This window comes from Alosa alosa, chromosome 11 (genome assembly GCF_017589495.1).
Source record: "Alosa alosa isolate M-15738 ecotype Scorff River chromosome 11, AALO_Geno_1.1, whole genome shotgun sequence".
In the NCBI taxonomy this organism is placed as follows: domain Eukaryota; kingdom Metazoa; phylum Chordata; class Actinopteri; order Clupeiformes; family Clupeidae; genus Alosa; species Alosa alosa.
In genome coordinates, this window is record NC_063199.1 from 17,030,505 (window position 1) to 17,047,683 (window position 17,179).

A 17,179-nucleotide genomic window follows, 5' to 3' on the forward strand; every position below is an offset into this window, starting at 1 on the left:
TCTACAGTATGACAATTACATGTTTTCCCAGTCATAGAGTTGCTTTTAATGTTTTATATTTTATTTTCATAACATGTTATCTCAACAACCCAGTATACAGAGTCGTATTTCTGAATTTTGCCATTTCCTGTACATTGACTTTCCAACATGCATTTTAAAACTAACCTTGAGACTTAAACGTATCAGTTTTTAATTAAAAACACAATTTTATTCTCATTAGGAAAAGAAAGTATTACTGATTGTGTTCCTTAAGGCAACACAATGTAGGACTTTTACCTTTGACCTTGTAGTTTATAACTGAAATGAAAAATGGATAGTAGCTTCGTCAGAGGGAGAAAGATCTGCTTTGTCAGAGGAAGTGTTTAACGTCTCATATGACGAAGGGAGTATTTTTGCTATTCATGGAGGCATTGTTGCAAAGGTCAAATGAGGCAGTGAGGGTCATTTGTGCCTTTTCTTGATTATTTGTAAATATTAGGCATAAAAATAATCGTTTTGCCTTTTACCTTTGCCTATTGGCAAAAAATGGTATAATACAGGCGTCCAAACATCCTGCCCTGCACTCCGTATGCCTGGGTTGATTTTTAAAACCTTTGAACACTATTAATGCCGCAATCATTCCAGTCTTACAGTCTATAGTCCACAATTGGTTACGTGAGACCATATGCTTTGCCTTCAGTCGAGTCATTAAAGGCTTCAATATAGTGGGTGTTTTATTTGTCTTATTAGCATTTTAATGGATATATAAGAGCTCAGCATCTATGTTTAAAATCTTTATCAGGTGGAGCTGGACTCCAAGTACTCCAATCGCACATGTGGCCTTTGTGGAGATTACAATGGTGTCCCAATCTACAATGAGTTCATTCACCAAGGTAAGCAAGTGACTTTATTCAACATGTTTTGCTCCTCCTTTTCAATGTACTTTCTTCACTTACTTTCTTCATTTTTTTTTTATTATCCATTGTTTTCTTCATAGTTTTGTGTGTGTGTGTGTGTGTGTGTTGTCATTCTAGGGCGTCACATTGGTGCTATCGAGTTTGGCAACAAGCAGAGAATCCACAACCCAAACGTGGAATGTGAGGATCCTTATGAGGAGGATATAGAAGAACATGAACAGCAGCATCAGCAGCAGCAGGACTTATGTGCGGAAGCTGTAAGTGTCACTCTCCATTCCCTCCGATGTCTCAGTAGTAAAGACCTAAGTGGAAGCTAAATGTTCAGCACTCCCAGCCCTGAATGAGTTATGCATGTGATAATGACATGGTCCTGACGACCTGGACAAACTTAGACAATAGTATAAGTATAAGTATATATACTCTTTTGATCCCATGAGGGAAATTTGGTCTCTGCATTTATCCCAATCCGTAAATTAGTGAAACACACACAGCACACAGTGTACGCACAGTGAGGTGAAGCACACACTAATCCTGGCGCAGTGAGCTGCCTGCATCAACAGCGGCGCTCGGGGAGCAGTGAGGGGTTAGGTGCCATGCTCAAGGGCACTTCAGCTGTGCCTACTGGTCAGGGTTCGAACCGGCAACCCTCTGGTTACAGGTCCAAAGTGCTAACCAGTAGGCCACGGCTGCCCCAATAAGCCTGATTACTCCAGCAGTGATATGTAGCTGCCACAATGAAGATAGGTGCTGTAAGTGCATGTTGTGTGTGATGTCTGTATGCTACTGAGACCTTGAATTTCCCCTTGGGGATCAATAAAGTATCTATCTATCTATCTATCTATCTATCTATCTATCCATCCATTTAGTCTTTGACCATCAGTGACTACATTTATAAAGTGATTTTCTTCATACATTACCAGAATGAAATCTGTTACCTTGTTGCAGTGCTGGTGTAGTTCACTCAAAAAAGTGATTAGTTATAAGTTACTAATAACTTCTTTAAATTGTAATGAGATTGTGACTCCTTTTGTTACTCCTTTATTATTGGCAATAGTATTATTTTACTTTTCAGTTGGTCTCTCCCCAAATTTACCACATTAAAATTACAAGAAAAAACCCATTACACATTTCTGACCAGAGTGTTTTTCCACCTGACGTGTAGCAAACCAGCTGTGCCCGGCGTCTCCTCTCTTCCGCCTGGGCCTCCTGTGCCAGCGTGCTGGACCCTGGCCCCTACATCAACGCCTGCACCATGGACCTGTGCCACGAGGCGCAGCCAGCGGACGGGTCCTCCATGTGTGTCACTCTGGCCGAGTATTCCCGCCAGTGCTCCCACGCCAGGGGCACCCCGCCGAACTGGAGGACAGACAGATTCTGTGGTGAGGGCCAATCGCACACTGTTCGGCCTCAGGATGCTGTTCATCCTCCTGGGCCAATCACACCCTACACAGCCTCAGGACGCTGTTCGTCCTCCTGCTGATCTGTACTGTGGACCAGCACATGTCTTCTAATGGAGCAGTCTTGAGTTGCTTTTCTTGTGTTTCTCCCTGTTTTTTTTGTCTTTCTGTTTTTTATCTTTCTTTCTGTTTTTCTTACTCTTCACCTACAACACCTACATGAATGTTTGTAAACTGTATCTTTATTTATATTATGTTACATGTTATATGACATGATTTGATCTGTATACTTAAGTTGAAGCCCTTCGTCGTAAGGACATACACAGGGTGTCTTGTATATATAACTATGTCCAGGACATAAACTACAATAGTGTCCAGCTCATGTGTATGTCCTGTCTGTCTAGCCATAACGTGTCCCTACAACATGGTGTACTTGGAAAGTGGATCCCCTTGCATGACCACCTGCACACACTTGGAGTCCAACTCTCTGTGTGAGGAGCACAACATAGATGGCTGCTTCTGCCCTGAAGGTGAGACTGACTGATGTGGTTCTTATCCTGAGTGAGTGATTGAGTCAGTGAGTGCAAAAGTGTGTCAACAACAGTGTTTGAGTTATCAACATGTCATGAAACTACACATTTTCAGAAAGAAACATCCTATAATGAGATTGGGGACTAATCTAATCTGTAATGCATGCTTGGCTCAAGGTATGAAAAACAGGATGGGGAGTTCACACAGTTATAATTAAGAAGAAAAAAGTATTAAAAAAAAAAAAAAGTATACCGAAAAGTCGGTATTGTGAATATCTGAATATGGCAAGGTTGACTAAATGTTTGGTTACTCTCTCTCTCTCTCTCTCTCTCTCTTTTCTCTCTCTCTCTCTCTCTCTCTCTTCCTCTCTCTCATTCTTTTCTCCACTCTTCAGGGACTGTGTTTGACGACCTGTCTAAAAGAGGATGCATCCCAAAAGAGCAGTGTCAGTGCAAACATGACAGAATCTACGATAACGGGGAGGTGCTGCGGACAGACACTGAGGAATGGTACGGCTACACCAACACACTCCCATGTGCTACACTACACACATGAGCACACACACACACACACTCCCATGTGCTACATCACACACATGAGCACACACACACACAGCACACACTCACACCATGTGCTCCCACATGTGCTGCACTACACACATGAGCTGTGCTACACTACACACATGACACACATGAGCTGCACACACACACACACACCCCATGTGCTACACTACACACATGAGAGTGCACACACACACACATGTGCACACACACACACACACCACACTCCCATGTGCTACACTACACACATGAGTGCACACACACACACACACACACTCCCATGTGCTATGTAACACACTCCCACACACACACACATGAACACACACACACACACACACACACACACACACACTCCCATGTGCTACACTACACACATGAGCACACACACACACACACACTCCCATGTGCTACACTACACACATGAGCACACACACACACACACACACATGTGCTACACTACACACATGAACCACACACACACACACACACACACACTCCCATGTGCTACACTACACACATGAGCACACACACACACACACCCCATGTGCTACACTACACACATGAGCACACACACACACACACTCCCATGTGCTACACTACACACATGAGCGCACACACACACACACACACTCCCATGTGCTACACTACACACATGAGCACACACACACACACACACTCCCATGTGCTACACTACACACATGAGCACACACACACACACACTCCCATGTGCTACACTACACACATGAGCACACACACACACACACCCATGTGCTACACTACACACATGAGCACACACACACACACTCCCATGTGCTACACTACACACATGAGCGCACACACACACACACTCCCATGTGCTACAATACACACATGAGCACACACACACACTCCCATGTGCTACACTACACACATGAGCACCATATGAGGAGAGGATGGAGACACATTTAAACATAGGACACACTGTTCAGGACGCACACACACACAGACATACATACCACAAGGAGCAGATACACACTTTGTTATCCAGTCAAACACAAAAGAAACTACCAACTGAAATCTGACATAATATCTTCAATCATTTCTTTGAGCCGTCACTGTGTATATTGTTGACAGGCTGCTGTTGAGCTGATGTTGATAGCTGACTGTGCTGTGTTTTAGTGCTTGCCACGAGGGCCGCTGGTCATGCAAAAGCCATGCCCGTGCAGGGACATGTGCGGTGGAAGAGGGGTCCCACGTCACCACCTATGATGGCAAAACATACAACTACCATGGAGACTGTTTCTATGTGCTCTCCAAGGTATTGTTACTCAAGCAACTTTTACTCAAGGATTTTGTTTTGAACCCTTTAGTTTAGGAAACATACTGAACATACAAAAATGAATCAAAGTTTTGAATTAAAGTTGTATTATTTCACATTTGATTTATGTAAACAAATTAGCTACTTATACAGTATAACATATATATGGCCATTTAGACACCTTCATATGTGCCATATTTGACAGTATATTTGACTGTAAGTCTGTTTACATTCCACCACATCCAATTTCAGGGGTATCTACTGTAAGCAGTGGTATCAACTATCTTATTAACCGACAATAACTCATAAACTCTAAATACTAACCATAGTCGCTGGACCATATTTTGTACTTTCTTATAATCTACATATTTTTACTGTTTTTTTTTATTGTTTTCTTTGTCTCTTTCTCTCACTGTCTCTGTCCTTCTCTCTCTCCTCTCACAGGACTGTGTGGATTCAAAGTTCTCCATTTTGGGAGAGTTGGCACCATGTAGTTCCCAGGACTGGGACACCTGTCTTAAGAGGGTAGTTTTGAGATTGCTGGGGGACAAGAAAAATGTAAGTTCAAGTTGGATCTGACTATCACAGAGAACGATTGCTACTCTAAGAACATGGCTTTCTATGTTAACTACATGCATTCTCTGTTGTGCTTCAGGACATTGTCATCCAGGCTAATGGTAAAGTGCAGCACAATGCAGAGGTCAATTTGCCCTACAGCAATGGTGAGAGGAAATCAGCTACCATCTTCAATTCAGTACAGAAACCTGAGCTGTGTGTGTGAGAGAGAGAGAGAGAATGAGAAAATATAAACAGTCATGTAGCCATATCAAAATTATACAAGCAAGTGATGGTGCATGTATTAGCATGTATCAGCTCATTATGTAGTGGCCCTGTTTGCTTTTACATGAGATTAATCCATGAGTATTGTCCCTCTCTTTCCTGAGCAGGCGATGTGACCATCTTCCAGCCGTCTTCCTTCCACATCATCTTGCAAACCCACTTTGGGCTTCAGCTACAGATCCAGCTGGTTCCCATCATGCAACTGTACATCTCTCTGGATGAGAGCTTTAAGACCAAGACTTGTGGTGAGTGAGGGGATCTGCGTTAAGCAGCACTCAGTGCCGGTCAGCGTCAGTGGGAGTTAGCGCTGGCAGGGCCACCAAGAAGCACTGACAAGCATCCCTCATGAACCATTATGATCAACATTGTTATTATTGGGAACCTGTTATTATATTCTTTCTATTTATTTCTCTTCTTTCTATTTTCTATTTATATATAACATACAATAATTACCACACATAAGTATGGCCCCTGTATTATACATTAGCAAAGATTTTTATATATATATATGTATGTGACTTTCTTTAGTATGAAATGAATATGCAAGTTCTTAACCACCAAGTTATCATCCCAGTATTGTACATGACAAGTGTGACTTCTGTACTTTCTTTTACAGACTTTTTCCATATGGGAAGTTTTATTAATGACAGAGCATGCTCTCCTCTCTTCAGGTCTGTGTGGAAACTACAACATGGTGCTGTCTGATGACCTGAGGAGTCCACAGGGTATGGTGGAGGGCACTGCAGCTTCTTTTGCTAACTCCTGGAAGGCCCAGACCAGCTGTGCGGACACCCCAGACAGACTGGAGGACCCTTGCTCACTCAGTGTTGACAATGGTGAGGTTTTTTTTTACCCATTCTCTGGGATGATTGTCTACTGAAATGTGTTGATCATTTCCTCAATGAAGTGTTTTTTTTATAACACTGGGTAATTTAGAATGTGTGAGATTGTGAAATTGAACTCCAATTGCAGTCATTTTTAAATGCTGTCTACATTTTGGAATTTTAAGTACTAGTGGGATTGATCTCTAGCCTGACATAGCCATACTCAATTCTATTCAGAATTTGAGTCTAATACTGCACCATGGGGACGCAATTATGGACCGTGTTTCAACCGATACAGGAAAAAATGCCTCTGCACACAATTGGATAGACCTAACCAATCAGAGCAACAAAATAGCCTACCGTGTATCCTGTAGAGAGAACAGCCAAAACATCCTTCTTCTCGATAAATGCCTTAATCGCTGTTTTCTATTCGTTTTGTAAAAGTTATTACGCTGTCAGTATCTTGTTCCACCGAAGCGCTGCGCGCATGCCTTGTCATTCATGTCATGTGAGCGCGCAGAATGATCTGCACAGTTTTCATAGAGGCTTCTCAATGGAACAATTTACCAACCTCAAATTTTGTGGGCGGGGTTAAATTCAGGCTGGCTTCCAGGTGAATTGATCTCAGGAATTTGAAGGATTAGTGGGACTGATCTCAGCTGAACTTCTCAGATTTCAATTGCAGATTTAAATCTCAACTAAATGAACAACTAATATTTCATGCTTCTTTTTCCTTTCAGAAAACTTTGCTGAGCACTGGTGTTCTTTGCTCAAAATGAAAGAGTCCAATTTTTCAAAATGCCACTCAGCTGTGAACCCAGAAATCTACTACAAGGTTCAATACTGTTCTTATTTCTATCATACACCCCATCCAGTACAGTTCATTTTAAAGCTAACAGTTCTTTTACCTTAAAAAAAAAAAAAACATTTTCACACCCATTTTGATGCCACACTAACAATAATGACAATGGAGTTTCTGACATTACCCATGCGCACCAGAAACATTGGTACTGCACTATCGTTGTTGTCATGGGTACTGTTGGAGTATCAGCCTAACCCTTATGAAAAATGAACTGCTATAGAAATCTCATAGTATTATGAGGAATACCCGTATGTTGGACAATTGACGAAATTGGGATTCCTACATAGTGTTGTTTTTTTGTTTTTTTTTAATTGACAAATCTAAAGAATCAGGCATGACATTGTTTTACATTACATTGTTACATACATTGTCACCAAACTATGTTCTTGTTCCTATACAAAACATTATCTGAATTTACAAGTAATGAGTTGTCTATTACACATGGTGGTGAGGTGACTGATGTCTGCTGTGTGGTAATTGATGTGTTTGTAGAGGTGTAAATACGCCAGCTGCACCTGTGATAAGAGTGAGGAGTGCTTGTGTGCTGTAGTCTCCTCATACGTGCGTGCCTGCGCCACCAAAGGAATCTTCCTGCTTGGCTGGAGGGATACTGTGTGCAGTAAGAACTTTGTTTACATCCAAAGCGTGACAAAATTAAAGTATACAGTATTTCACTGGAATGTCACAATTCAGTGTATTATGATGTTCTTATTTTTTACAGTGTTGCATGTTTATTTTAGCATTGCTCAGTTATGAAAACGTTTTGGTGGGAGGAAATGTTTACAGACTGTTTGCAACTGCCACCAACCAACTGTGCATTGTCACTGTACCATGTGTCATGATGTTTAATATTAAATAGGCTTGGTTGTTGAGTGTCCAGTGAGGGAAATACCCTTACTACAGCACGAGGACTATGTCCTGTGTACATTTTAATTAAATTTCACTGTGAAAATGAATACCGTACAATTGACTGAAACTGAACTCAGTTCAACCATCTCGTCCACAGACAAGTACACAGATCACTGTCCGCCCACTCAGACCTTCTCCTACCAGCTTCAAGGCTGCCAGCGGACATGCCGCTCCCTGAGCTCTGATCGCCCGGCCTGCTCACCCGACTTTTTGCCAGTGGACGGCTGTGCCTGCCCCGAGGGCCTCTACTTAGATGACTCTGGCATGTGCGTTCAAATGAACAAATGTCCCTGCCTGCACAACGGAGACTACATCAAGCCTGGCAAGTCCATCACCGTAAAGGAAGAGCACTGGTAAGAGCAGATCCTTGCACCTTTGCTTTTTACTTCACACTTGTGGCATTTATCAATTTTTTTGCTTAAAATCATGTGCGTATGTTGTATTTCTATATGCTGATTGTACATTACATCCTATAAACATATATAACCTGTGGATGTACGTATGTTATTAGTTTTGTATGCATTGCACTGAATATGGGTGCAAAATTATGAATGGTAAGAGACTAAATTTGCATTTTTCAGCGTGTGTACCAATGGGAAGCTTCACTGTAGATCTTGGAGAATACTGCCGAGGGGTGAGTAGGATTGGATTACACTTCTAAATATGACAACAAAAGTTACTGCGTCAGTTACTACAAAAGGATAAAACTCTGGTTGTTGTTAATAAGCTTGCTTTACTCTTTCAAACGATGACAGAGACTACTGTTGAACTGATACAGAAAACTCTGTTAATATGTAATTTTCCATGTTTGTGTGTGATGCTAATGCCTCACCGTTACTAGTGCTAATTTGTATGTGATTCCTTTATTCCCAGCCCGTTATCTGCTAGCCTGTCATCTGTTAAAACTGTGATTGTTACTAATGTGCTAATGTGTGCAATGAATTCCCACCTCCAGGCTGTCATCTGTTAAAACTGTGATTGCTACTAATGTGCTAATGTGTGTAATGAATTCCAACCTCTAGGCTGTCATCTGTTAAAACTGTGATTGCTACTAATGTGTGTAATGAATTCCCACCTCTAGGCTGTCCCACTCCCATGGTCTTCTTCAACTGCTCGGCCACAGACAGCAGTGACACAGGGATGGAGTGTGTCAGGACCTGCAAGCATCGAGATGTTGATTGTGTGAGTCTTCCTTTCTCCCCAGCAGCTGAGAGAATCACAGCATGTTTATAACTAATGATGCTATAGTGGGGGTTTCAGTTTTTTGTAGTAGATGTTTTATTCCATGGTAACATTCATCAATTTGGGGAAATGATTTGGTAGTGAATGATAGCAAATACTACTACTACTATTACTATTACTACTACTACTACAATTACAACTTTCTTTGCTATTGCCTCCCCCCAACCCTTCAACACTAAGCCATGTTGCTGCTCTGCTCTGGTAGTATGAGTGCCATGAACAGAATAGGTGCACAAATTACCTTGCGTGTTTCTGAGAGAGTGTTTCCAAAGTCCTTTTAGGCAAGTCCCTCCACTCGGCGGCCATATACCAACGTTTTATGGGCACTCATCGGGCACAGTCTTTGGGTCGAACTGCGCGTGCGCAAGGCTTCACGACACCAATCTTGCTCCAGCGGCGACATCACAACACATGATTGACACGATGTCTTCACAACACACCATATGATTGGCTCAATGTATTCACATGTCGACGTTTTGCCGAGGAAGGGGTGGGATATGTGTAGACAACGGCCATATTGGCGTGACAAACGAGCCCCATGCATTTCTATGGAGTATTTTTTGAGTGCTATGTCTCCTCATTAGAAAGTCTCTGGTGTTTCTCACGTGTGGACAGATCTCTGCGGAGTGTGAATCTGGATGTCGGTGCCCCGATGGTCTACTGGAAGACGGCAGGGGCCACTGCGTGCAGGAGCACGACTGCCCATGCCACCACGACGGGCACTACTATGCCTCAGGCTCTCAGATCCCAGTGAAATGCAACAACTGGTGGGTGGCACTGCCTACCTGTGAAATATCACCCACGCTCTATTGTAAATGTTTTTAGGAAGGTAAGGATACAAATGCATGCCATAGACCATGAAGCTAACAGTGAGTCATGTTTGTCTAATGTCATCTAGCACTTGCTATAGCGGAAAATGGATCTGCTCAAACAATGTTTGCCCAAGCACCTGCACTATCTATGGAAGTGGGCATTACCAGACCTTTGATGATCAGAGGTTTGGATTCAATGGAGAATGTGGCTATGTAGCTGTACAGGTAATGAAATAAAAACCTCAGCCTTCTGATTGGGGGGGGGGTCTGTCTATGACCCACCACAGGAACTGGGTATAAGCGCCTGCCCTATAAGAAACAGCCTCGATGGCTACAGAAGAATAAACTTACATAATATAGTTTAAAATTAATTTAAAATGACAGGGGTTACCTTCTACTTCATCTAACTGGAAATTCAATTACAAATCTAATGGAATTCAGCCGACACAGGTGTTAATACTGAGGTAATGAAGGTTTGACAGGTGTTGTCTTTCACAACAGTTTTTATAGTGTTGTATTTACATAAAAATTAAATAAATTGACAGAAACTTTTTTGTGATGTATTTCCTGGAAGCTCTGGAGCTCTGAATACTGAGGGTTGTGTCTGAAACACTTTGGTACGAATCCCAGAAAACTGACTTTTCTGTCTCCTAACAGGACAGGTGTGGGAGCCCATCTGGCAAATTCCATGTGATCACTGAAAATGTACCATGTGGAACCACTGGAACCACTTGCTCGAAATCTGTCAGGATTGTTTTAGGGGTAACACAATGCATTTCATATTTCTCAAAAGCTACATTTTTTTGCATAGTCTATGTAAGGTCCATTCTGACCATTCATGACCATTGTGCCATCAAACACATAATAACATACTCCATTTCTAAGACGCTTTATTTCTTGCTGCGTACTATATTTCATACTGCCTCTGAGATGTTGGGTTACCTCATGTTTATGTACTCCTATGTTTGATGTTAACAGAGAACAGAACTGAAACTGTCTGATGGGGCATATGAGGTGTTGGACCTGGGAACCGGTCCTACGGTCAAGTACACCGTGAGGAACGTGGGTCTGTATCTTGTCATAGAGTCAGTCATCGGATTCACGGCATTCTGGGACAGAAGAACAACAGTCCGTGTTATTCTGCAGCCAGAGCACATGGTGAGTAAAAGCTTGGGCCTTTGGGTCTTCTTGTCCCCTGGAACCCTAAAGCTCTGGTAACATTTGAACATTTGAACAGGTTTTAGTCTTTAAAAGTCATTAACCTCATTAAAAGTCTATATGGAAACTTCAGAAAGGTCAGGGTGGGATAATATAGATTATATATAGACAGATGTTATTACACGGCTCCATTGACTTGAATGGGATTTCCCAAAGTTCTAGCGGTCATCATTTTCGACTAAAGGACCTCTGAAAAAAATAATGACCGCTTGTCAATGGCAACGGAGTTTGTGCTTCTAATTCAGGTCTTTCATATCACTCCGCAATTACTGGAACTTCATTCAAAAGTGAAAAGCAGACAGTTGATCAGCTGTGTTCTAAAGAATGTTTGATTCAAGTTCAGCGTTGTGGTGTTGCGAACTATTTGTTTCTCAGTAAAAGCCACGATGAACATAACAAATAGGCTATAGCTAGGCTATGTAGGCTAGAGTCATATTGTGGGGAGTTTATTGTTTCATTTTGGCAAGTAGCAGTGTAATAAGCGGGGTAATGTATAGAACGCCGGTCATTATTGGGAAAATAAGTCCCTTCAGGGCGGAACAAGACCCTTCCACTGTCCATCGGGGTCCAGTTCGCCTTGTCGGGACTTATTTTCCCAATAATGACCGGCGTTCTATACATTATCCCTTACTTAATGAGTTTTGGTTTAATAGCAGCAAGATAACTACCTAAAAGGCATGTAGAATACCCAACACAACACACAGCCTAACTGACAGTAATGAAAGCTTGAAAGCTTGAAACATTCTAGATGGGGTCTTTTGACAATATAATTGCCAAACAATTTTATATTTATATATTTGATATAGTATTGTTTTAAGCTTGTTGCCAATGAATCATCATGCAGTCAGCTAAAGGGCTCTGATACATGATGACTCCACAGGGAAAGGTGTGTGGCCTTTGCGGCAACTTCAATGGAGATGGCAAGGACGACTTCACCACTCAGAACCAGCTGCTTGTCAGCAACGTCCTGGAGTTTGCCAACAGCTGGAAAGTGTCCAGTTCCTGTCCAGATGCGGAAGACAACTTTGACCCCTGCTTCAAAAATCCCAACCGGCACACTTGGGCTAAGATACAGTGCGGTATTATCAAAGGAGAGACCTTCAAAAACTGTCATGCGAAGGTATGTGAACACTTTTGGAGAGGATCGTAAAATGTTCCTCTACACTTTAGGCCTTAACTTAAATATTGGGGAAAGTGTGACTAAAGCTAATTTATGCAAATAAAAAGGTGAAATCTATTTGCTAATTTAACCACTTGCTGTCACAAACTGATAATTAGGGTTCTATAGCCTACTGTACAATAGTGTAACATGATCTTTTACTTTACATTTCTTCATACTGTATCTCTCTCTCTCTCTCTGTCTCTCTATCTCTCTCTATGTATGTGTGTATGTGTGTGTGTGTGTGCAGGTGGACCCTAATCCCTACTTTGAGAACTGTGTGAAAGACTCCTGTGCCTGTGATAATGGTGGAGACTGTGAATGCTTCTGCACAGCTGTGGCTGCATACGCACAGGCCTGTAATGAAGCGGGGGTCTGTGTGGCTTGGAGGACCCCAGATATATGCCGTGAGTACATGAGGAAAGAGTAATGTCAAATTAATGGAATTTAGCAGATGCTTTTATCTAAAATGACAGGGAGTTCCAAAAGAAACCTATAAAATGAGCCAGCAACTATAAACATGATGTAAAACGGTAGTACTGTTTAAAGTGTGTGTTTATTGCACAAAATGGGTGTTAGAAAGATACACTACCAATTACAGATAATTCTTTGTGCTCACTTGTAAGTCTAATTTATCATATTTTCACAATTCAAACTGAGTTCATGAATTACAAATGCTCCGGCACATCTTAAATCCTTCAATAATGGATCTTTTCTTCCTGAGTGTGTGTTGACTATTCTTGCCATTGGCATGCAATACTTGTGATGCCCAATAGTCAATATGTATTTCATGTACCTTACTTAAAGCTTGGTTTTGTTATGAATTTACGTGAAGTCCAACCTCTATATGTTTGTTTGAATTTCAGCTGTTTATTGTGACTATTACAATGGCCCAGCTGAATGCACGTGGCACTACAGTCCTTGCCACACCCCCTGCTACAAGACCTGCCTCCATCCTGACGGAATCTGTAGTAACCCCCTACCCAATCTGGAAGGTGAGATGGGATTTAAGATTAGATCATTAGATTCAGCTTATTGTCATTTTTACAGAACAGAGGTACAACTCCAATGAAACACAGTTAGCATCTTAACAGTTCAGTGGCGGGCCACTTGATCCCAGTGACAATGCTGAAGGAAGCACACATTATAACTTCCTGAGCTTCTTTATGAGGTTTAAATGAAAAATGTTAGCAATTAACATCTTACCATGAGTGTATAACGTGTATTATTTACTATGTAGTGCACTATCTACTATGATGTCTGTCCTTGGAGAATGCCGAACATACTTAAGATCTTGAGTAATTAACAAAGTAATTTCCTGTGAAGGATAAATAAAGTATCCATCATCATCATTTCATCATTAAAACATTAAAAAGGTTTTGTTGATTTGCAGGCTGTTACCCCGTCTGTCCTCCGGACAAGCCTATATTTGATGAGGGACAGCAGATTTGCGTTGAGGAATGTGAAGGATGTTTCATTAATGGACATGAATACAAACCAGGGGAGGAGGTCCCTACCGATATACCCTGTACTTCATGGTAAATGCATGCAAACCTCAAACACACTAAATATTCATAATTTATGTTGGAATATCAAAGATAGATAGAACGGTGTGTGTGTGTGTGTGTGTGTGTGTGTGTGTGTGTGTGTGTGTGCATGTGTGTGTTTAATGCATAACTGTGTTTTGTTTTACAGCATCTGTAACCAATATGGAAATCTTACCTGTAACCAAATTCCTGGTAAGCCACAAAATTAATTTGAATTTGAAATATTTCATCTGGAAAATAAGCTTTATCTGTTCTACAGCATTATTAAACATGTCTGTTCCTCTTTGAAAGGTTGTTGTATGTACAATGGAACTGAGTATGAAGATCATGAAGTTATTTACAACGTGACAGACAGCATGGGGATGTGCTACTATGCCATCTGCATCAATGAGACAGTTATTCATATAAATGAGACGTGTACCACATCACCCACACCAAGCACAACCCCCACAATAGGACCACCTGTAGATACAAGTATAACGACTGTGGTGAGCTCAACAACATCACCAGCCAGTCCTACATCAACCGCAACATCAGGACCCTCGACAACCCAAAAAACTACACCCTCAACTCCTCCATGGGATGTAACAACAGGACCATCCATTGGTCCTCCAACATACACAGCAGGTCCTCAAGTGTCAGCAACCCCTGGGACAACCCCTCCATCTACTTCAACCACAGCAACAGGACCTCCAATATCAATCACATCAATGTCTACCCCAAGAACAGTAACAGTGGAAACAACATTATCAACAGGAGCACCAAGTACAATAGTTACCACAGCCATCACCCATGAACCAGAGCCACCTACAACCACTACAACTCCTGGGACAACCCCTCCACCTACTTCAACCACAACAACAGGACCCCCACCGTCATCTACAACCCCTGAGACACCATTTCCACCTACGTCAACCACAACAACAGGACTCCCACCGTCACCTACAACCCCTGAGACACCATTTCCACCTACGTCAACCACAACAACAGGACTCCCACCGTCAACTACAACTCCAGTACTAACTCCAGGATCCTCACCTACAACAGGGCAAACCACTACACCTACTTTAATCACAACAACAGGACCTCCACCATCAACATCAACTACACCCCCAGCAACACCAACCACAACAATATGCGTTGACTTCTGTGAATGGACTGAATGGTTTGATGTGGACACGCCCTCTGTGACAGAGGATGATGATGAAACATATGACAATATTAGAGAAAATGGTAACGACATCTGTCAGAAACCAGAGGATATCAGATGTAGGGCTATAGGCTATGACGATTACAGCTTTGAGGACTTTGTGGAGGACACAGGTCAAGTTGTTCAATGTAATGTTTCATTTGGGTTGCTCTGTGAGAAAAACAAACAAACACGTCCACCAAAAAAATGCTTTGATTATGAGATTCAAGTATATTGCTGCAAACCTTGCATAACAACAACAACTGTAACAACCCCTTCATCACCAACATCTATTTCAACAATGGGATCTACACCATCAACTGCAACCCCAGTAGTAACTCCAGGATCCTCACCTACAACAGGGAAAACCACTACAACCCCTGGGACAACCCCTCCACCTACTTCAACCACAACAACAGGACCCCCACCATCACCTACAACCCCTGAGACACCCCGTCCACCTATTTCAACCACAACAACAGGACCCCCACCATCAACTACAACCCCAGTAGTAACTCCAGGATCTTCACCTACAACAGGGAAAACCACAGCTACCCCTGGGACAACCCCTCCACCTTCAACAGGGCAAACCACAACAACCCCTGCACCTACTTCAACCACAACAACAGGACCCCCACCATCACCTACAACCCCTGAGACACCCCGTCCACCTATTTCAACCACAACAACAGGACCCCCACCATCAACTACAACCCCAGTAGTAACTCCAGGATCTTCACCTACAACAGGGAAAACCACAGCTACCCTGGGACAACCCCTGCACCTACTTCAACCACAACAACAGGACCCCCCACCATCACCTACAACCCCTGAGACACCCCGTCCACCTATTTCAACCACAACAACAGGACCCCCACCATCAACTACAACCCCAGTAGTAACTCCAGGATCTTCACCTACAACAGGGAAAACCACAGCTACCCCTGGGACAACCCCTGCACCTACTTCAACCACAACAACAGGACCCCCACCATCACCTACAACCCCTGAGACACCCCGTCCACCTATTTCAACCACAACAACAGGACCCCCACCATCAACTACAACCCCAGTAGTAACTCCAGGATCTTCACCTACAACAGGGAAAACCACAGCTACCCCTGGGACAACCCCTCCACCTTCAACAGGGCAAACCACAACAACCCCTGGGACAACCCCTCCACCTACTTCGACCACAGCAACAGGACCCCCACCGTCACCTACAACCCTGAGACACACCCGTCCCACCTATTTCAAATCCACAACAACAGGACCCCCACCATCAACTACAACCCCAGTAGTAACTCCAGGATCTTCACCTACAACAGGGAAAACCACAGCTACCCCTGGGACAACCCCTCCACCTTCAACAGGGCAAACCACAACAACCCCTGGGACAACCCCTCCACCTACTTCAGACCACAACAACAGGACCCCCCACCGTCACCTACAACCCCTGAGACACCCCGTCCACCTGTTTCAACCACAACAACAGGACCCCCACCATCACCTACAACGCCAGTAGTAACTCCAGGATCCTCACCTACAACAGGGCAAACCACAACAACCCCTGGGACAACCCCTCCACCTACTTCGACCACAGCAACAGGACCCCCACCGTCACCTACAACCCCTGAGACACCCCGTCCACCTATTTCAACCACAACAACAGGACCCCCACCATCAACTACAACCCCAGTAGTAACTCCAGGATCTTCACCTACAACAGGGAAAACCACAGCTACCCCTGGGACAACCCCTCCACCTACTTCGACCACAACAACAGGACCCCCACCATCACCTACAACCCCTGAGACACCCCGTCCACCTATTTCAACCACAGCAACAGGACCCCCGCCATCACCTACAACGCCAGTAGTAACTCCAGGATCCTCA

General features: G+C 43.0%; 1 protein-coding gene across 1 annotated transcript in view; it reads left to right on the forward strand.

The window, feature by feature from the left end:
• LOC125303487 (mucin-2-like) overlaps positions 1 to 17,179 on the forward strand; it is a 40,168-nt gene that overhangs the window by 6,083 nt on the left and 16,906 nt on the right. Inside the window, 26 exon segments of the mRNA XM_048257257.1 lie at positions 782 to 872; positions 1,014 to 1,153; positions 2,059 to 2,275; positions 2,698 to 2,823; positions 3,219 to 3,333; positions 4,543 to 4,681; positions 5,126 to 5,239; positions 5,337 to 5,403; positions 5,629 to 5,766; positions 6,193 to 6,357; positions 7,086 to 7,180; positions 7,700 to 7,826; positions 8,214 to 8,469; positions 8,698 to 8,750; positions 9,198 to 9,298; positions 9,974 to 10,125; positions 10,257 to 10,395; positions 10,828 to 10,932; positions 11,149 to 11,328; positions 12,269 to 12,508; positions 12,798 to 12,954; positions 13,414 to 13,542; positions 13,941 to 14,085; positions 14,243 to 14,286; positions 14,386 to 16,657; positions 16,702 to 17,154. Coding sequence (XP_048113214.1) covers positions 782 to 872; positions 1,014 to 1,153; positions 2,059 to 2,275; positions 2,698 to 2,823; positions 3,219 to 3,333; positions 4,543 to 4,681; positions 5,126 to 5,239; positions 5,337 to 5,403; positions 5,629 to 5,766; positions 6,193 to 6,357; positions 7,086 to 7,180; positions 7,700 to 7,826; positions 8,214 to 8,469; positions 8,698 to 8,750; positions 9,198 to 9,298; positions 9,974 to 10,125; positions 10,257 to 10,395; positions 10,828 to 10,932; positions 11,149 to 11,328; positions 12,269 to 12,508; positions 12,798 to 12,954; positions 13,414 to 13,542; positions 13,941 to 14,085; positions 14,243 to 14,286; positions 14,386 to 16,657; positions 16,702 to 17,154 — 5,960 coding nt within the window.